This window comes from Camelus dromedarius, chromosome 32, assembly GCF_036321535.1.
Source record: "Camelus dromedarius isolate mCamDro1 chromosome 32, mCamDro1.pat, whole genome shotgun sequence".
Taxonomy (NCBI): Eukaryota; Metazoa; Chordata; class Mammalia; order Artiodactyla; family Camelidae; genus Camelus; species Camelus dromedarius.
In genome coordinates this window covers 9,294,796-9,317,632 of record NC_087467.1, presented here as the reverse complement: position 1 = coordinate 9,317,632, position 22,837 = coordinate 9,294,796, and the positions used below count along the sequence as shown (strand labels likewise).

Here is a 22,837-nt window from a genome sequence, read left to right as displayed (position 1 = left end):
CAAACCCTTATGTTAATTTGCTGAGGGAATATTTAGAAGAGTTTCCCTCCCTCCCAGCTTAAAAGCAATGACGAGTATCTTCACAATCAGAGCTGGACAATCCGTACAGTAGTTTCACAACAAGGATTTGATTCAACTTCATGGCAGACAGTTCTACCACAGGAGAGGCAAGGCATAAAGTACTATTACCCTTGTTTTATAAATAAGCTGAAGTTTATCAAGTTATGCAAGTAATTTGCATTAGGTCATCATTTCGAAAGTCTCTGGGCTCCAAATACATTATTCTTAGTATTATGAACCTGCTGCCTCTCTCTACTCAGTTAATCATGTGAAGAGAATATAAAATATCTCAAAGGTGAAATACAGAGAAATAAAAAGGATATGCCCTACACAGTATTTTAGTAAAACAAGAATATAACAAGAGTATACTTTATAGAAATCACTTTGTTTCATTTTCCTTTTTGTTGTTGTTAACGGAGGTACTGGGGCTTGAACCCAGGACCTTATGCATGCACTTGACCACTGAGCTGTATCCTTTCCCTGTTTCATTTTCTAAATGCTAATCTTGCCTTGTCTGAGATGTTCCAAATTATCAAAATATGACAATTTACAAGTAAAACTTGAGATTCTTGTATTAATCAAATCAATTTGAGAAAAACAACTTTCTTAAAATAAGAAACAGATTTGGCATTAAATTTGTTAACTTCATTAAACCTAACAGAAAATTTCCATTAGTAATCACTAAAGTAAAAATTGATTCAAATTACAGAACTACCAACGGATGCTAAAACTAATGGACTTAACGTGGATGAGAAATCAGACATTTACACAGTCCCCACATATTACGTATGATAGTCCCATATATTACTTACTATTATATAAACGAAAAAATAGTAACTGTACTGTGGAGAAACATGGCAGACACTATCTTAATCAAATGGTCCATCACTGACAACGGGACAAATCAGTATCACGTGCCTTCTGATGCAATACACTGACAAGGACATAACATCACTTAGGTAGTATTTCAGCCAAAAATGTACAACCTTAATCTAATCATGAGGAAACATGAGAAAAATCCAAAGAGGTATTAGTCTACGTTAAAGTAACTGGCCAATGCTCTTCAAACATGTCAATGTCATAATTGACAAATAAAGGTTCAGAAACTGTTCCAGGTTAAAGGAGACTAAAGAGACAAGAAAAGTACATGAAATGCACGATCCTGGACTAAATTCTGGACAGGAAAAAACAAACTAAGACCTCTGATGACATGTGAATACGGACTGTCTAAATCAGCACATCAGCCAAAATGTTAACCACTGGGGAACCTGAATGAGAGGCAGAAGAGAGTCCTTTAACTATTCTTGCAGCTTTGCTTTAAGTTTTAAAATTACTTCCAAAAAAAGTTGTCAAAAATAATAGGGAGAAAAGTTTAAAAATTAAGATTCATTGTTTATAAACACAATACAAGGTCACTGTCTGAATTACAGGACTAAATATGCTTAAATTTTATTTATATGTGCTATGAGAACTTTTTGTAAGATTAAATAGTATTTTAGGGAAAATAAGAAAATAAACAGTATTACCAGCTGCTGCACAACTCCAGAGGCCATCCTTTACATTGTATGACAGGCCCCCTGGAGTTGTGCCATGGTGTGTGCCCGTTAAACAACAAACAAGAAAATATAGAGAATATGGTCCCCTTCCTCTAAAGGAAATCAGTTCGTTTTATAACTATGAATTCCAGATTCAACAGAGAATATATCTAAGGAAACCCCAGATCTTAAAACTCTTATAAAATGCCAATGAACTTTAAAATCAATTTATGCTCATTTCTAATTTTAATCACCTTTCTGCCACCAACCCCCAACTCAATCCCAATATAAAAGCTGCAGAAGCCAGGCACCTTCAAAAACAAAAAAACCCTACAAGTTCACAGGAAAGCCCCAAAGCAAACTCTGCCGTTACCTGTTTCTGAGGATGTGAAAAAGCTTCTTTTCCTATAGTGCGAAGAACAACGTGATGCTGACCTTCCAAAATAAGCTGCTTACTGTCTTCCACTACGTATGCCTAAGAGGTACAAAGCACAAAAATGTTACCCTGCTTGGCAGTCACCAATGCAACATCAGATGGAAAGCAGAGGTATTATGGCTAATATCTATTAGTTATCAACGCTCACGGTGTCGGCATTTCTACTTGTACTCAGTCATTCAGTCAATAATGTACCTGTCAAAATCTGCTCTGCTCAATATAAAACAGTTGGCCTTGATATTTGAGAGAGACATCTTGAAATCTTTTCCAGTCTTCTCTAGAGTGCTTAAGAAACTAGTCCAAATAAACAGTGCCATACCATAACCCAAGCTTTTCTCTTTACTGGGCTGCCAATACACAGGCAAAGGGCTTTTTCTTATAGTCTTGCTTCTGAAATGCACCAGGATTTATCACACAGTAGAGCAAAATCAGGGAGTACAATTATAAATCCTGTAAGTGGAAATGTCATGTCCTTGGAGATCTTAAATTTAAGTACATATGCTTTAAAAAAAAAAAAAACTTTTTTCTTTCTTCTTTCTATACAGTGAACTGATTTCATCTACATTAAGACACTTATTCCAGCACGTAATTCTTCTTCTTGAACTTCTTCTGTCCTGGAGAAAATAAAATCTGTAAATGGCTGATATACTGCTACTGTCACATTAAGTATATACAGACGCTTAAATTTTTTTTTTGACAAGCCCAATTTGTTTACTATTAGATTCCACAGACTCAAAATTACTCAGTCAAAATGCTATAAAATGTTCCTAAATGTTTATTTTCAATTCCTATACTTATCACAAAAAGTGACGATCTGCCATCCATGGATCACACTTGGAGAAGTGCTGCACTAAGGCAGAGGACAGTCCAGAACCCGCTCAGCATCCATCCATGCACAACTCAGAAATGCAGGAGTTAAATACCTGATGGGGTAACCTTTAACCTCGAGAGGATGCCAGCTGACAGATGAGTTCTGAGACAGGTCATAGAGCTTTTCCAGTGGTCTCATTGGACCAAACAAAAGTCCACCCAAAGTCCACCCACAGCCATGCATAATCTCGTAATGCATTCTCTCCCCTGCACAAAGGCTTCATTTTTTAAAACAAACCTTTATTTTTGGTTAAAATTGATTGGGAGTTGCACACTTTCCAAACACTTTTTCACAAAAAAGGTTGTCCAAGTTCTTAGCTTTCTACTGAATCATATTTTATGAGAGTACTACGTTTCCTATGCACACCACTCCACAACTTAAATGACTTGTCAAGTTTTCTTGCACTCAAGGGGGTCCTTTGGGCATTACCTACAGCCCTCACTAAAAAAAAAATCTACTAGTCACTTTCTCATACAAGTTGAACAATAAACTTCTCATAGACACTAGCACTATCAAATTTAATATCCCATCCTGTAATGCATTCAAACTTCCATTTTCTAACCAAGGAGCATCACGATCGTGGGTAGTTTTCTTCGTGTGATCAGCAATGTTATTAATGGGTTTCTATACAGAGTGATTTTTTAAAAAGATAACCCATTCCCCCCAACCAAGGTTACTGTGGGCTCAACAATGAGTACATAATACAGGATACATACTCAAATTCTTGTCTCAGAGATATTAGATTGTTACACGGCAGGAATCTGTGGAGTGACAGCTACAAGAGCCAAAGGTCTATTATACATTTAATGGATGGCTGCTTTACATTAGGGGGCAATGCTACTGAGCCTGAAAATAAGATCCTCTTGATTCTAAACTTCAAGAACATCTAATTTCAAGCTGATAATATGCAACTTACATTTTTAACATTAAACACTTTCAACTTTCTATAATCAACAAAAGTATCAATTTGCTTAAGCAGTTTTATTAGAACTCAAAGCCAGCTTGGTTTCAGAAAAGTTTATTTTAAAGTATGCAGTTTAGTAAAAAGAACAGTCTAAAACATCTGAATCAATTGAAAATACATGTTCTGATCATCTACTATGCGCATGTCTCTCTATGTTAGGCCTTGTATCGGCACAAAATCAAACTTCTTCACATAGTTCATGTGAATATCCCTGGTCAAGATCCTAAATCTTACTGCAAAATCATTTTTTTTAAAAAATGATAACATATTTAAGATACAAAAGGATGCACTGTGAAAAATAAACCTCTTCTGTATTATACTGCATTTAACTAGGGAAGACCAATGCCTGAACAACCTCATTGTGGTCTGCTGTGTGTGATTTTTAATTAAAATGATATTTTCAAATAATCTGGAAAAATTAAAATACAGATCAACAATTAGATAATTATAAAGAATTACTGTTAATTTGGGTGAGATGATAGTAATATGGTGGGGTTATATTAAACAAGAAAGTCCTCATCTGTTAGAAATACATACAAAAGCATTTACAGATGAAATATTATATCATTAGAAATATATATACTACAGCAAAAAATAAAGGAAGGTAAAAATAAAAGAAAATAAAGCAAAGGAGCTAAAGCAGTAGATAAAATATGAACAGCAACAAATTAGTGGCTGTTGGAGAATGAGTAATGGGTACCTAGAGATTCACGGTGCTAAGCTCCCTTTTTCATAGTTTGAAAATGCCCATATAAGAGTTTAATAACAGTTTGTTTTCATGGGGCTTATCAAGTCTACAATATTCTCAGTATCTGTTACAAGTAACAGCAACACAAAAGAAAGTCATCTAATTTCAGTGAACTCTTTCTTAGGGAAAAAAGTCATTTTGGAACTGTTAAGAAAGTTATAAAACAACTTTAACACTGAAACTGGAAATTTTAAGCAGAGAAAATAAAAACAGAAGTTTACATTTACTCTTCAGCTTAAGAATCAACATAAGTGGGGCTTGCTGAAATAGTTTAATACATACCTTCCACAATACAACGATATTCAAATCCACCTCATTGCACTTCTGAATTAATCTCATAGCATCCGCTACTGATTGTTTTTCTGTATGCACAGACGACTGTGCTTGTGGCTTCTTCAATTCAGAGGATAAGCTTCTATAAAAGAAGTCTGCACATGGGCTTGCTGAACTTACTATCTGTTAAAAGAAAATCCTTGTCTACATAAAATGTTTTTAATTAGGTATACCCTGCTACTTACATATACCCCAAAGGCTTATTCAATAATTTATCAATCTGGTTGAATGCAAGGAGGACACCCTAAGACATGAACACCTGAAATATTTGGTACAAATTACCCTGAATCTTAAAGCTCAAAATCATAAATCTACACTGCCATGACATTAGCTGTGACCTTCCAGGTAGCCAGGTAGGACGAATGGGTATTTCTAAGAAAATGAATAAAAATTAAATTGCTGAAAAGAAATTATGATTTTTTTTTACTATTAAAATAAGTATGTTTCATTCAAATACTTGGAACACTAGGTGATAGCCAATGAAACAAAATGCAGATGAAGTTACCAGCATTAACTTGGCTTTTATACTTGAAGGCAAAGAACCTGAGAAAAGATTTTTAAACAGACTCAGAACTACAGGATTTCCCTTAATTAATGGAATACTGTATTTCATAGTAAAATCTCTACACTTCACAATTTCCTGCTTTATAAACTATATTATATAGATGTTAAGATTCAAGTTAGTTATTAAATATTAATAAATATACAGATTTTCCCCCTTAGACATGAACTTTTTCTGGTAAACCACTGTCCACATAGTTATCTCATTAACCTCTAGTGCTTGGTAAGTTTTATTTACTCCTTCAGTGCTCCTATACAAAATTATTCATAACAAATATAATAAAACTATAACCTTAATGTAATTTAAGAGTCCTGATGATGTTTCTAGGGATTTCAATTTATTAAAAAAAAAGACATGACCGAAAAAACAACTGAAGTCCTAAAAGGTAAAATTCAACCATGCAGGAAGCATAGTGTCTCCAAAATTTATACTTGTTCTAGAATTATTGGACTTTTGGTGTTCTGGGATATTTCCAAATAGCTGCTTCCTCAAAAGACAGTACAAATAGTGAGTCAGATGAAGGCAAATGATAAGAGAAATACAAAAGGATAAGTATATTAGGAATTATCAAGGGGAAAAGCACAAAGAAGAAATAATACCAGTAACACCACACAACTACAGGAAATTTGGGCCAGTATTTTTCAAAGCAGGTCCCCAAATCACCTCTTCAGATTACTTGCAGGGCTAATGAAAGTGCGTATTCCCAAACTCTACCCAAAGTATCATGAACCAGAGCTCTAGAGGTGGGGAGGCAAACCTTTCATTTTTACAAAAATTTTCTAGATAAAAAATAGGGTATGAGACTGATAACCGCAACATCACCTGGGTGCTTAGCAATTTAGAACCCCAAGTCTCATCCAGTTCCACTGACTGACAATTAGCATTTTAACAAGACACCTGCAATGTGACATGCACATGATTTCAAAGTTTGAAAACCGCTTTCCAGGTGGTTCCAACATGTAATTAATTTGAGAGTATCACTACCCTAGACAATACATTTAAAATTATAAAACAGCTTACTATTTGGGTCTCAGAACCATGATATTCCAAAATCCAGAGGATTATCATCTATGTGATCCACTGTGACCATTTTCCCAAATAAACAGGTTCCTTCAAATAATCCTGTTTCTTTTTGTAATCCCAAGGACTACACTTATCTCATGAGTATCTTACAATCTCAAAAGAAAGTTAATTTAAATAACTAATTAAAATGGTACACTCCACGTAGCATCTGCTTTGGAGCACAAGGACAAGTTGCAAAACCCAACAAAGCTAGCATGCATATCCACCAAAGAATGTGGGGATTAATAAGCTATAGTTTCACCAAAATAGTCAAGATATTCCAGAATTGTGACTTAAAAATCAAACACTACTGTGTTTATTTGCATACCTGTTCGCTTCCAAAGATGATATCTGCAAAGGTGTATTTTTCTGAGGACTGTGAAGCAACTAAAAAACAAAGGAAAACAAACTAATCATATCATTGGCATGAAATATAAAGTGAATCATTTAAGAAAGGGTGACAGTAAGTGAATTTACCTTCTTCCTTACATCGTATTGCCTTGAAGCAAAACTTCCCCTTCTCTCTGCTGGCAAGTCTGGCATCTAGGAAGAGAAAAGAGATAATTTCAAAGATCTTTCTCAGTTTATAACATAGTAAAGCATAATTCATTATTCGGACTTCTTCAGCCCAACTGGAAAATATTTCATAATCATAAATAATGTTTAAAGAAAAACATCTTTGCTTTCATCTCAAGGAAGCAAATCTCATTCAGTTCTTTAAAAGGATAAGATTAAATTTTCTTGAAATACATGTTCATATGTGCACAGATACTCATATACACGTATGACATGACAGGTAAACAGAAAGTTTGAAAAATCAGAACTCGGGAGCCAGAGTCCACAACTCCACCACTCTATCATAGTTTCCTCCCTTCCTTCAGTATTTCACATGGGCTGTTTACACCAATATTATCACATGCACATACTTTGCTATGATGCGTTTTCCCGCTATTGCAGACACGCTGTAAAAGCTAATAGAGTTTTAATGACCACAAAATAATGTGAACTGTAGCATAATTCACATAAAAGCTACATTGTTTTTCCCTATTAAACATACTCTTGCAATAAACTGCTCTGAATATATGCATCTTCTCTTATTTTCAATTAATTCCCTTGTATAAATTCCAAAAATAAGGATTGCTGTGAGGCTAGGTAAGGGTTTGAACTTTTTTTAAATCTTTTAAGATGCCTCATACATTTCTTTCCAGAAGGAGTAAACACCATTTTTCCAGCTTAAATCCACTCTTACAAGCACTAGACACCCTCATTACTGGCAGGATCATAAACTGACAGAAATACTTTGGAAAACACTTTAACAGTATGCATCACGAGAGTGCATGTTCTTTTGTTTGAACATCACAGGGGTATGGAAATCCACAGAAAAGCCAGTCAACATACAAGTATGGTTATACACATAAAAACTAGCTTACCAATAGCAAAGAGAAATTTTCAGTTCTAGTCTATATGTTTCTGTACTATTAGAAGTTTTGACAGTAACTATGTATTTAGTGAATCTGCAGTGTATTCACTGATTCTTATTCAATTTTTTAAAAAAGAAAAAATACACAAATAGAAAAGATGTGGAATAAAAAGATGGGAAAGACTTAATTAAGATGGATAATTTGATTTACAGCCATGTAAAGTAATGAAAGCACATTTTAATGCTTTTAAAAGTTAATTATAAGAAAAGCACCAACAATCTTATGATATTGCAGTACTGTTCTGGGAAAAAATCAACCAATGAAGATATCAGAATTTATTACGAAGAAGGAAGAAGGCACAAACCTTTGTTTTCAGAGAGATTTACAGATTTCTGCAACTTCCAGTGTTTGCTACTGCTTGATACTTGTACTATATGGAACTCCTTAACACCTGCTTCACTCTATCAAAAAGAAATAAAAGAATCCTTCAGGATTTAGAAGCACTAACTTAGAATATTCTAATGAGAATGATATTCAGACATTACTACCAAAGTCAGTATCAATTACCGTAAGATACAATTTTTATTTTGAAATAAATTAACAATATACAATTTAGAAATATGTTATTTAAATATCTCTATAAACATTTTTAAAACAGGTTAAGTCATCATTTTGCCCAAGAGATATATTTAATTATAATGCACTCTCAGTGGCAAATTTTTAAATACAGAAAGGCATTCAGTTATTAGAATCTATCATAATGAGTTATTGGTAGTATTTTAAAATATCAAAAATTATTCATTGACAATTTTTAATCAAAACTACAGCAATTTCTTTTTATTTCTTCTGATCTTTCTATCACATTCCCATTAAGGCAAAAAACAAACAACAAAAAATAGAATCCCAATATACAGACAACATACATAAAGTGATTTAAGTTGCATATAATTTTTTATTCTCATGAATAAGAGCTAATTTGAATTATTAAAATGTTCTTTCTCTTACAAATACTGATTTTGGGGGTAAGATCAGCAAAGTATGACTACACTGACCCTAAATATCCTAAAAAGTGATGTCACAAATTTATGAAGGTAAAAGAAAAGGACATTACAGAATTAATGAGTAACATTTCAAATAGGTATCTAAACTGAGTCAATCTGAAGCTAAGATCCTACTTTAATAAGATCACATCCCCTTCTTCAAGAATGTTCATTTTGATATGTAGAGTACATAAACAGGAATGGTCAAATGTTTGAAATGCTTTATATAAAGGAAATGGTAAAGCCAGAAATGTACAAGTGAAGGGTTAACAAGTTGATACTGAATATGAAATCCTAACAGAACTATGTAAACTGAATTACATCAAAAGACTATTCTCCAGAAGAAACTGATGAGAAAGCAATTGGAAGTAAAGCTTCATCTTTGTTTTCAAAAAAAAAAAAAAAAAAAAAAAAAGACTAATTCTCAATGGTGAGACTAGAAAGCACTTTATGAGATCTCTTTGGGTTGAATTATTGGCATACAAGGCTATATACTATATGATTATGTACCATGTTAATACCACTAGATCCTTTTATTTGAAGGACTGAGGGATAAAATTACAAAGCAAACTGAGAATTAAGATGTTTTCACATTCTATTCTATATGAACATTCCTAAATTATGCTGTCTTGTGAAGGAAAAAGATCCATTACTAAAAATAGAGGACACACTTGAATATAATTAAAAACAAAATTTAGTTTTAAGCCAACTTACAGTATTGGTATTTTCCACATCCACAAAGACTAGCATATTTCCTCCTCTGCCCTCCTCATCTTCAAGAGAATTACTTCTGCAGACAGTGGCACGTACATTCAAAGATCGGCTGGTACAAATGACTGCAGTGTGTCTTAATATTCTGTGACTAAAGAAGTAAAAATTACAAATTTAATCGAAGAACCTCCTCCTGTGTTATGATTCCCTAATTCCAAATAATGCTTTTAAAACCTATTCATTTTCAGGACCATTTATACTCTAAAAAACAAAAAAAGATAAATACAACAAGGTAAAATTATCTAGTTAGCCTAACTTTAGTTCAATTCTTTATTCTTGATTTGAAAGAAAACTACTAGTCTCCTTGACTTTTTCTCTGCTCATCAAACTCACCCACATGAAAATAATCATTATATTCTTATGTCTTGATTATGCCTCTTCTCTGATAGTAGTTCCAAAGTTACAGAATGCCTAACAAGTAAATTTCAAACTTCCACCTGGCATTTCAGGTTCTCCACAACAGAATTTTACAATTCAACGTTTATTCCCCTTTTATACATGTTTTACACTGCAGGCAAACGAAATAAATTCAGTTTCTATTCCCTAACTTGTAAATTTTCATTCACATAATACCATTACTCCCTGGAACACCCAATACTCTCTTGTCTATCCCCCTTGATATCCAAATTCTGAAATCTTTACTTTCTTTGGAAGCTCATTTCACCACTACTACATTCCACAAAGCCCTTCTATGTTGCCTTGGCCAGAGAACTCTCCATGATCTTCCTAAGGGGAATTAACATTTACTGAGGACCTAAAATGGACTAGTCCTTATAAATACTATATCATTTTGTTCTCATAGTAAGTCTTATATGATTTTTAAATATTTCATTAAGTTTTAAAATGTAGCACAATTATTCCTGGCTAATTTGGTAAAACTGACAACGGCATTGTCACAAAATATTCTGTTGTGCAATATACAGGCTACAGATCCTTGTTTAAGTCAGTTAGATTTGATTTCTTCAGATATCCCCATAACAGCACCCAAAACACCATCCAAATCATCTGTTCTGCAAATACATGTATTTGGGGAGGCAGGGAAAAGGAAAAATAAAACAAAATAAATTTCTTTAAAAAGGATGGCTGCAGGCAAGTTGCCTTCCTATACAAATGGAATCCTATTTTAATACACTGTACCTAGAAATTTCATTATTATGGGATAATGTTGGCTGTAGTACTAAGTTGTATCAAAGAATCATGAAGTTTATAGAAAGAAGCATGAGAATGATTAATATAGCTTAATTTTTCCTCTTTTGGCTACTTAGATTAGGGACAACCTCAGATATAAACTTCATGCATAATTTGGAAGAGGGTAATTTCTTTGTAAATAATGACATATGTTAACAAATCTCAAAATGTTTATTTGAATATATATACTGATATATAATATATATTTTAAACTAAAAAGTTTTACAATACTCACCGTATTTTAGGCTGCTTTTTAACACTTTCATAGTAAAACAAAAAGTTAATTTCATGGACACCCTCTTCATCTGGCCCACGTAACCACATTGGTAGCTGAACTGAAGCTCCAGGCAGAAGAACAGTGTCGGGAAGGGGAATGGGGATCACCTCTGGCTGACTTCCTGTGCCAATGCTAAAGTCTACAGAAGAAGCTGACGATGTGAGTGCTGTGCACACAGAGGTAGAATCTGTCACAACAGTCTTGTAAGCACTACAGTTCTCAGAAGCAGAGGGACTTAGCGGTGTTAGAACAGCTGTGTTACCACCAAAAGTAAAGAACTCTGGACGTTTAGAAACAACCTTCAATCCAGTAAGAGGACATTTGCTGACATTGACAAATTCTACATATGCTTTTCGGATTTCTCCACAGAGGAGCCCTGTAGGAAAATGTATAAAGAACACCTGCATTGGAGGGAAAAAATATTATTATATTGTCTGTTAAAAATTCTGAACCCCTAATGAATAACACTTGAATTCTTTACAGGTTTACAAGTATTTTATTAATTCTCTTTGATATCTCCCTGAGTGTGTGGCAGTTAAGACCTCCATTTTAAAAAAAGATGAGACGGAGACCAATGTTACTCAGTAGCAGATTTCAGTTATGGATTAAAGACACAATGTCAATAACTAAGGGGTTATTGGCCAAACTTTCACAACTGTGTAGATTATGGACAAAAGAAGTTACAAGTAATTTAACATGACTAAATGATTAAGTAATGATCAGCTGAAAACCCCCTAACCCTGTCAGCTTAAAAAGTAGCTCAACTATCTGTTTATACATCATTAAAATGAAAAGATGAACAATAGGTTGTAAAAAGGAAGAACGTACAGATGTATGATTCCATAATTTTAAAACCCAGCAGCTCCAAACACCCTCAGGCTTTTAGTAACCTATGTGGGAGCAAAACCTGATCCAACTAATGGAGGCTCTTAATAGCTTTTCCCATTCACTGTGACATTCACATGGTTTACTCAAGCCATATAAATGTGCTTGATTACCAGGAGCTGCCACAAACCCAGTGGGGTCATACAACACACATGCACATGTACAATTTCTAAAAATTAAAAAAACTGACTTCCAACACATGCCTGCCCTCACGATTTCAAGTAAGGGATTATGGACCTGTACTAAAGAGCCAGAAAATATGGTCTAACAAAATTATTCAGCAGGTTACTTGCTTTTAAAAGATCCACGAGTATAAATGTCAGAAGTACACTGACAGAATCTAAGAAAGGAGGAATTATAAAGGTAACAGTACGAGGAATAAAGTTACAGCTGGCTGTCCCAAAGGACCTCTGAAAGTCCAGTGGAAATATCTGTGCCTTTTAATCTAAGTTTCAGTGGGACTTCATTACGGCCATACTCTTAAGGAGTATGGGGAAATCAGAAGCTTTAAAAATGGATGTGAGAAAACAAGGGATTAATGTAGAAATCCAAAACACAGATTAAGAAGACAGGAAAAAATTAAGCATAGCATTATTTTGAAGACAATGACAATGTACTAATTCAATTAGCCAGTGTCAAATAAGCTCAGTCAAATAAACTAAAATTTGTGAGGGAGTATCAATTTTGAGTTGTTACATCAAAAACAACTATACGAGTAACAAGTGAAATAGAGTACTGTAAGTCACTAAAACACACACGGACACCTGGACACCATCAAGAAGGCCAGAGCACTGGTAGAACAGGAAGGATGACAGGGTAAGACCAGTGGTACCACACCATTTATAGGATACTGTGTAACTGATCTTCAGAATAAAGGTTCCACTAAATATACTATGAAGAACTAGTATATCTGGCCTTTACTTCAAATGCATTGTTGCTAAAAGTCCTTTTAGACAGTTGATGTTTCAGACAGCTTCAAATTTAAATGGAAGATGGACCAAGAACCAGGAATCGCACTTCTACCAATTTTCCTTAAGATGTATGTATAATAGGCATATACATAATGTATAGAACTGTATGCATAAGGTTACTCATGGTTTTATCTGTAACAGCAAGTGACTGGACACAAGTGATAGACACAAGTGTCTATCACACAAGTCTCGCTGAATAAACTACATATACACGACATACTGCCTATGCGGTGGGAACCTGAAGGGGCCTGCTCTTCTCTCTGCTTTTCTATGTTAAAATGTTTCTTAACAAAAAGCAAAAAAATTAATAAGAAAAAGTTTTGGAATAACACCATTTTCCCCAAGAGAACTTAAAATAATTCAAGTAAGTAGATACAGCTCCTAGCTCACTGTCTGCTTTCAGTATGCTACACACATGATAGTAACACGTGACACTTCAATTTCCATCTTTTCTCAATGAGCTTCAGTAGTTTTCACCTCACTCTTATTTTGATAAATATATAGTAAGAGATTATTTCTTTAGATGTTGTAGATTGCGAACTTCTTTCACTACTCCCTTAAACACTTCAAATTCTGTAAAACATTTCTGACATAAGCTATTAGGAATGGAAATAGTCTATGATTTTTTTTTTACTAATATTAATGTTTACTATTGTTTATCCAAATATAAAAGAAAGTCTCTTAAATGACCTCCATCATACCATGTTTATTGGATTAACTGATTTCTCTAGTATTTTGGTAGAAAACATTAAATAATGTTTACGGAATTGAACATTAGTAACTTTTCGCTTTCTTCTACCCACCTACTTCGCCTTCAAGGTAGGCCAGATTTCTCACCTAGAAGCTTGAAGTTTGTAATAAAAGTGGCACAAAGACCAGAAGTTGTTAGACTAAGGTCATATAAAAAGCAATGCTTTCTAAAGGCTCTACAAACGTTTGCTGCCACAATTCCCTGGAGCTGCTGAGTCCTCATTGTTCCTTAAGACTTACTGTTCTATGATATTTTAGCTTCCATGAGATATTCCAAAATCCCTCAACTAAATAATATACCTTCTCTTTTTTGGTTTATTCCAGCTAGGATCAGTTTCTATCTTTTGCAACTAAACAACATTTAATTCATATGGCATAAAAGTAGGACAGGTTGGGATATAAAGAAAGTAAAGGGAATGCTGCTTTTATCTATACATTTATCTATAGCGCTTAAATTTTTACAAGAATTAATTCTTGTATTATTTTTATATCTTACCAAAAAAGAGCCACTGGTTTGAGTAACAATCAAAGTGTTCTTTTAGAAGTGTTTTCCCAACTTCCATTAGTATTTTGAGGATTCTGTCTTACAGCCTGCCTGTGACTTAATGCCAATTTGCATGATTACCTTATCCTTGTGAATTATATCTATTTAACACTAGCTTAATAAAGGTGCAGTTCAACATATCAAAAATCTCAGTCTAAAATTAATTTATCCAAAATATAATTTCACCTTATAGATAAATTAAGTCCATGAAATTTTTAAACGTGAAATACCTCCAATAGTGGCATTTCCTCAGTGATTATGGGATCTAAACGTCGATCAGGACCATATTTAATAGACGTTTTCTCTTCTTTTGTGTTGTTAAGTCGCGGACCTTGAATTTCTAAATCTTGTCTCCCTCGGACTGACATACTCAAGGAATGTTTTCCTAAAATAAAAAACAATCAATGCCCTAAAATAATGTGATATATTAACTGACATTAACTTAGCTTGAATGTACGAATACTGTACATTTCAGATTATTTCTAGAAAAATTCTAGACAATTACTGATTAGCATGGTTAATCAAAGAATTAAACATATTTTACTTTCATGCAGAACCACACCTGCTGCATGCTGCCCAATTTCTCATTATTACTACGATTTACTTATTGTGCAACTGGACTACCCATCACTAAACAGGAAGTTTTTTGAAGCCTATATTGGATCCTAGTGACTATTAACCAAAAAGATCTATCTGAGAGAATAGCTATGTTGGGACCAACAATTTGATTCAGGCTGAGAAAAGATCTATTTTCAAAGAAAAAAATTCCAAAACATTGAACAGGTCAACTTTTACTTTTACTCATATTCAAATGTATATACTAATTTGAATTAATTCTGGATTATAAATAACTACATCTCAACAGATTACACTAAGAAAATTACAAGATAATATAGGTAGCTTTCTCAAAATTAAGCTCATTTAATATTCATGTGAGATTTTTTTCCCAAAAGCTTCTACACACAGTGCAAGTAGGTGTGAAAAAAGTAGGGGAATACCTCTTCCTTGCAGAATACTTAGAGCCTTCAATGTGCTGATGGTCACCATGATACTCCCAGACCAGATATATAATGTAGCATTCCCCATACCTCATTTGACCAAGAGCACTATTAGCATTTTACATAATAATGAAACTACAACTAAAATATAAAAATACTGCTTATAAGATACAACTTATTTTAATAGTTAATTCAGGGTCTCCTCTCACTAATGTCATAAAATACTACATAAAGTATTATACTAATGTATATATTTGGGACCTTAAATGAAGGAATTAGCTATATTTTACTGACATAACTTTGTGGTACCAGATTAAGATCCTAGGTATGTACCAGTAGGAAAGGGACGAAGTTTCAAGCTTTTAACACTTAGCTAACATACTAAAATATTCAAAAATCAGCAAGATTATTTATAAAAGAAACTTGTCTAGTGTTTGTCAACCAAAAGTTATATATACAGTATTAAAAATGCAGAATATCACACTCAAATTTATTATCAATTTTTTGTTTATAATTTTTGAATACTTATAGCTTCATTCCACTCCTGTATGCTTTTTAAAAAAATGCTCTATTGAATTATCCTATATGTAGCCAAGTAGAAATATCAAACTCAAGGTTAAAAGGACCAACAAATTGACCAAATGTTCTCAAAAGATTTCCCAGTATTAATAATCAGCTTTTTGTAAATGCTAAATTCAAGTCTACCAATGACTATTAACAAAGTTGTTTATTTTTGAAGTAATGACAGAATTAAAAATAATCCAAATTATTCATTATTCCATTTGATGAAATGTCTTCATTAAAGGTACATTAAACCTATTATTAAAATACCTCATTTTCATTCATTTTATTCTAAGGAGGTTTAATTATTAGCTTCTAATTGTTAAGCAATGCTATAGCTTTACCTGTGTGACATCCAGGAAGAGCACCAATGCCATCTACTGTCACGGAGCCCTGAATAGTGCCAAGATTATAAAGAACTCCCAGAATATGCAGTTCCCCTATGTGATGGGGAAAGAGCTTTAGCCTTGCCTGCGGAGATATTTAAATCATTCTTATTATCTGCTTTCATAATATCTTAAATAGTGCAATACCTAAATTCCGTAATCCTGCAGAAATACAAGCTCATGACCTAAATTTTTAAATTATCAATTCATTTCTCTTACTGGAAAGCATTTTTTTCAAAAGAAATTTTCTAAATTCAACAATTATAGGACTGAATCTTCATCAATATTTTTAATAAAAATCAAAATATTCTTGTCAACCAAATATTACACGAAATTACCTCACTTATCCGAGAAGAAAGCAAAAACTTTTCACAGGCCTTTTAGGAAATTAACAAACCAAAGACCACTGCAAACCTACTTTCCCAACCAATTTCCTCCTGCGCAATTCCAGTTTCCTAATTAAATTTTAGTCTGTAAGAAAACTGGAATATGAAACAAACTGAATAAAATGATTTTTTAAATGTTCCAATCTCACTTTTAGAAAGGCTTGACAGAAAAATAATAAAACAATTACCACTTTAGATTCTTCACTATTTATTAAGAATTCTGAAATAACTTCAGTTCCAATCATTTCAGGTTCACCTTTTACCTGAAAAGTAAATTATTTTGTAAAATATACATTCTAATGAATTCTAATCAGATTATTAACATTTTTATATATATGTATCAACATTTAAGAACACTAGTAATAATTATAATTGCATTTACTAGGTTTTTACCATGTGCTAGACAATATGCAATGTGCTTTGTTTTCACACCTGGAGTAAAGTCATGTGTTAGCAGGCACTTGATATATTTTATTTTCATTTCATTCAGTCCAATTCAACTGCCGAGGATAAGTGATCTACTCAAAGTCACAGCCACCAAGAGGATAAAACCTCAAGACATAAAGTTCAGTTGCTCATTGTCAAAAATGGTCAAAATGGCCATTTAACTTAATCCTACAATAAAAGCAAATTTTTTTTCATATTTTACCCCAGGCAGCCTTCTTTTCCAAATTGGCAAATTACACATAGAAAAAAGTAATGACAGCTTAAACAGAAAGATCGGTAGACAATAAGAACAGTGAGAGACAGCAAAAGCGGCTTGTCTCTTCCAAATCAATGACATCTGTAAGAGACTATGGTCTCTGGTCATGTAACAAAGCAGAGCTAACTGGCTCACATTGGGGGTAAACCTGACCCTTACAAACCCTGCTTTACTTTTATCATGAAATTAGTTATTTGACACAAGAAATAAAAATTATATTTCCTAAATTTCAGTTCAATGTCTTAGTCCATCATCAGTAGAAGCTCATGAAGAAACCCAAAGAGTCTGAAGTTCATAGAAAAAAATGCAACTTCACTATATGCAACAAAATTTTTCACTTTACTTTAATAAACCTTCTTTAAAATCTAATTATCTTGAACAGACTAATAAACTTTAAAAACTAATAAATCTTAAAAAAAAAAACTTTTCCAAGCGTGAACAAGTCATACTCTTCTCATTTGTATTCTAGGCATCCAAAAAACATTAGAAAAATTATTAAGGTTGCTAAAATTCAAGTCAGAATAGAGCTTGGGAAACCTCAATCTTTCAAAACTATTCACAGTGAGTAGAAATAATCACAAAATGTCTTCAGTGAATTTAACCAGCAATAATTAAGACTTAATAAGACAATCTTAAAAAAAAAAGAAAATGCTTCAAGAGAAATAAAGTTATTATAACAGACATCATCTTTCAAATTCTCCCTTTATAAATCAGCACCAAAATGTTGGTATATTTCCCAGTTTCAAGATAATTTTTACCACATTATTAAAGCATATAGCAAGGTAGCATAAAGAAGTATACGTTATGTAACAGATATTAATGAATAAACTAATAAATAACTAGGTCAAAAAAATGCAAACATTGTCCAAGTTATTTCTGTTACAATCAGGTGGGTAACAAAAATTTCCCCTTCAGAAATAACTATCTTAAATATATAAAGAACTTACTACAGACATGGGTAAGAAAAGAAAAAGATAAATATAAGTGAAAATTATGAACAGATAATTCACAAGAAAAGAAGAAATACAAATAAAAGAACTTCAACTTCACTAGAAATCAATGAGATGGAAAATAAAACAGTAAAATGGCATTTTTTTACCTATAAAATTGAGTTTTGTTTTTTTGTTTTTAACAAACAAGAATATTTAACCTCACAAAGATGAGATACCCAACTCCATATGCTGCTGGTACAAAGCTTCTTGGTTTGACCTTCTGGGAAACCAAGAATATTAAAATATTTATTCCCTAACATGTTCTAACCCTACGCTCAGGAATTTTTCCTACAAAAGTAATCAGGATAAAAATATGTACCCAAAATTTCACCAATGAATTATGATAGTAAACAAATGAAAATTTCTAACACGACTACTGATGGAGAGATGACAGAATAGCTTACAGATCATTCATCTTATGGGATATTATGCAAAAATGAAATGTTAATGTATTTTAATATTAAAATGTGCATATAAATTAACATAGAATGAAAAAAGCAACAAACGTAGTAAGAGAGAACCCCATATATGAGAGAAAAGCATACACATGAAAATGATTAGAAAGACATAAAATTAAAGTAGTTACTTCTAGATACTGAGAAGACAGTAGAACCTAAGAAAAAAATGAACAAAATATAACAAAACAGAAACAGTTATAGATACAGAGAACAAGTAGTTGCCAGAGGGGAGGAAAGTGGAGGGAAGAAAAAAATAGGTGAGGGAAACGAAGAGGTACAAACTTCCTGTTGCAAGTAAATAAGTTACAAGAAATGTACAAGGTGGGAAATACAGACAATAACTAGGTAATACCTTTGTATGGTGACAGACGACAACTAGACTTATCTTAGTGATCATTTTGAAATGTACAGAAATATCAAATCACTATGCTGTATGTCAGGAACTAACATACTATTGTAGATTAATTATACTTCAAAAACAAACAGATGAACAAATTCATAGAAAAAGAGGTCAGATTTGTGGTTACCAGAGGCGGGGGATGAGGGGTGTGGTGTGGAGGGAGAGGGACTGGATGAAACCAGTCAAAAGGTACAAACTTCCAGTTACAAAGATAAATAAGTACTAGCAATACAATGTACAGTATAATATTATTAACACTGCTGTATGTTATATATGAAAGTTGTTGAGATAAAATCCAAAGAGTTCCCATCACAAGGAAAAACATTTTTTTCTATTTAATTTTGTATAGCTGCTCACTAAACTTATTGTGATAACCATTTCATGATGTATGCAAGTCAAATGATTATGCTGGACACCTTAAACAGTGCTGTATGACAATTATATTTCAATAAAACTGGAAGAAGTAAATACTGAGAGGACAGTTTTACTTCTATTCCTTATCTTCTGTAATCTCGATTTTCAACAGTAAGCATATATCATACTTTTTGTAACTAGGGAAAATAAACATTAAAAAAGTACAGCTCAATGAACAGAAGTTGAAATGTTATTACAGCATCTGTTAAACTATTACTGAAACATGCTTATCACAAATACCTTTTAACAACTTACTAGTTCTTTAACTTCTTCATTATCCCTTCCACTGACATCTTTAGGTTGAAACTTCCAGAGCAATGATAAATCAGTCAACAAAAGTGGAACCTTCAAAGGGTTTCTAAATGCCACTTCCACTGTTATTGGTTCTATAAAAAAAAGCCAAAATTAATAACTTTAATAAGCCCTACACATCACCCTATGTTTCAATTCTCTGAACACACCTTGCTTTCATAGCTCTGCATTTCTGCCTAGACTGTCCTTTATCATCTTATAAATGTCCATTCATTCAGGATCCAGTTTTAAAATGACCTTCTCCAGAAGATTTCCCCAATCTCTCTGTACTAAAAAATGTCATTCTCTCTTCTGTGTTCCAAAAGCACATTGCATATTCCTGTGTTAAACCCCCACTGCTTGGGTTTGTAAGTGCAGTTCACTAAATTATGAGTCCTCCATTTACGTTTGCATCCCCAGCTTCCAGTCATATCTGGCATACAAAAAAATTGTCTTGAATATGTCATAAGTAAAAGAAACAAGAAATGAATAAAAATTCAAGCATATCACCTTCTACAACTGCATGTGGAAATCTTGAATTATCGGAATAACTGTTCAAACAGTATTGCGTGGGATGGAAATTGGATGGAATCACTCCTCTGTTAACCACGGCCACAACTTGCTCCTCAAGTTCCCGCCACTGCTGAGAGGATTCGGAGTCATATTCCTGATCAAGACTTACATGGGTAGCTGCTTGCTTTTCTCCTAAAAAAAAAGTATTAAATACACATATTTATTAACACCTGCCCTAAAGCAAAATATATTTTAAATAAAAATCTAAGGCATCCAAATAAATAAATATACACACTCTTGCCTATTTCCAATTATCTCAAAGAAAAATATCCTCTTCTTCATTCCAGCCTAATTGGAACTTAACTTATAATATTAATGTTCTTTACCTCCTGACTCTGAAAGAATACATTTTCCTAATCTTTTAAAATTTATATAAAATTCTTCAAATATATGGACAAAGCATGGAGAAAAATATAACAAATACTTATATATCAAAATTTAAGAAATGTCAACCTTATTACATGATCTGAAACATTTTTGATAAAATAAATGATGTTCTCAGTGTCCTGTCGCTCTCCTTCATGTCCACAGGCACCACTTCTTTCCAGAGCTACCCCAAACTTGAAGTATAGCATTCACATCCGTTTTTTTCTTTTTTACTTTACCAAAATATAAGTGTATACATAAGCAATGCATACAACTGGTTTCTATGTTTGAAATGTATATAAATGAAATTATATTTGATTCATCATTCTGTAACTTTTACTCAGTCTTACGTTGTGGGTATTATTCATGTTGAAACATGTAGATTTAGTTTAATTAATATCCTACAGCATAAAACCATTATACGACTATACAGAAATGTATTGATTCAGTCCCTGCCGTTTCACTTTTTTGGCTATTAAAAACAGTGCTGCTATGCTGCTATAAGCATCCTGAGAAATATTTTTAAATAAAATACTAAATTGGATCTCATGGAGAAACATATTAAACTCCAATTAAAAATGCTTAGAATTACAAAGTTTACTTTAACATGTATCAAGAGCCTTAATGCAGTTATACTTTTAGCCTAGCATTGCCATTCTAAGGCTCAGTCCTAGGGAAATAATCCTGTATTTTAAAAAGCCTTACAACAGCAGAATACTGGCAACTGTTCTCTGCTTCTGCATACATTTAAAATTTTCCATAATAAAAAGTTAAGACAAGTTTTATCCACAAAGATGTCCATTATAACTTGGTTTTATATAAGCAAAAAGATGGAAACCGTCTAACTATATAACAAACGTTAAAATACTTCATATGCACTGAATGGATTATCTTACAATCATCAAAAATGTTTATCAAGATTATGTAATAACAAGCATTCTTTATATTAAGTGAGAAAAGCCATTATAATTACAGCAATTTTATCGTAATCGTCTTTAGTTTTTAAGGCTGGAAGGAAAAACACTGAAGTGGTAGTTTAGGTGGCAGTGTGATAAACAATATGGTACAGTTATTTATTTTCAAATATTAACAACCAAACATTATTTTTTAAATGGAGAAAGATGGAAAAACTTAAAAAAAAAAGTCACTAGGTAACAAAGCCAAATAAAACTTTACTAACCATCTGCTGGTCGTCTGTCATGGCCAAAGAAAACCCGTGTTGCAGAACTGTTAATATATGGTAAAGGAAGCTGCGGTAAAGGACCATCTGGTGATAACTGACTTACATTCTAGAAGAAATACAAAAGGAAAAAAAGAATTTTTGAGAAAACTCCATTATCTTACGTGTATCCTCATCTTTTTTTAACACAAAAAGTATTAAACACATAGTAAGCAAGAATATTAATAAATAGTTTTACTTAATGCATAAGAGTCATAACATTGTATAACTGGGAAGAACTTTAGATGTCATTTATTCTGGTCCAAGAGAATCTCCCTAAGGTTACTCAGCTAGTTAGCTCTCTCTGGATGTTAAATCTCCAAAAATTATTTTCATGTGTATTTTATTTCCTGTGACTCATTACAGCAGCCATCTGTCTAACCAATGATTTCAAATTAACAAGTTAAAAAGGGGTAGTTATATGTTGCAGGACAGATAAAACACTCACTATTCATGGACCTCGAGGAAAAAATTACAACTTTCCATTTTTTCCATGAAACAATGCTTTAAATTTACTATTCTCCTGTCTCAGTGAAATATTTTTCCTTCCTATTAATTTTTCTAGGTTACATCATAATAATCTGTCTACTTCCCACAGAAGATCCATAACTAGATCCATAACTCTTCACCTTTCATAGGAAAAAGATAGGAACGTACTTTTCCAAAGAATGG

The 22,837-nt window shown here is 32.9% G+C and overlaps 1 protein-coding gene across 3 annotated transcripts in view; it reads right to left on the bottom strand.

The window, feature by feature from the left end:
• Window positions 1-22,837, bottom strand: part of TRAPPC8 (trafficking protein particle complex subunit 8) — a 65,876-nt gene that overhangs the window by 5,101 nt on the left and 37,938 nt on the right. For all 3 annotated transcript variants that reach the window (XM_064481525.1, XM_010977268.3, XM_010977275.3), the window contains exons 14-26: window positions 22,127-22,235; window positions 20,518-20,712; window positions 19,972-20,102; window positions 16,938-17,012; window positions 16,322-16,448; window positions 14,649-14,803; window positions 11,227-11,669; window positions 9,747-9,894; window positions 8,357-8,453; window positions 7,049-7,114; window positions 6,900-6,958; window positions 4,897-5,070; window positions 1,969-2,070 (exon numbers count right to left, since the gene is read on the bottom strand). In XM_064481525.1, coding sequence (XP_064337595.1) covers window positions 1,969-2,070; window positions 4,897-5,070; window positions 6,900-6,958; window positions 7,049-7,114; window positions 8,357-8,453; window positions 9,747-9,894; window positions 11,227-11,669; window positions 14,649-14,803; window positions 16,322-16,448; window positions 16,938-17,012; window positions 19,972-20,102; window positions 20,518-20,712; window positions 22,127-22,235 — 1,881 coding nt within the window. The remainder of the gene's footprint in view (window positions 1-1,968; window positions 2,071-4,896; window positions 5,071-6,899; window positions 6,959-7,048; window positions 7,115-8,356; window positions 8,454-9,746; window positions 9,895-11,226; window positions 11,670-14,648; window positions 14,804-16,321; window positions 16,449-16,937; window positions 17,013-19,971; window positions 20,103-20,517; window positions 20,713-22,126; window positions 22,236-22,837) is intronic.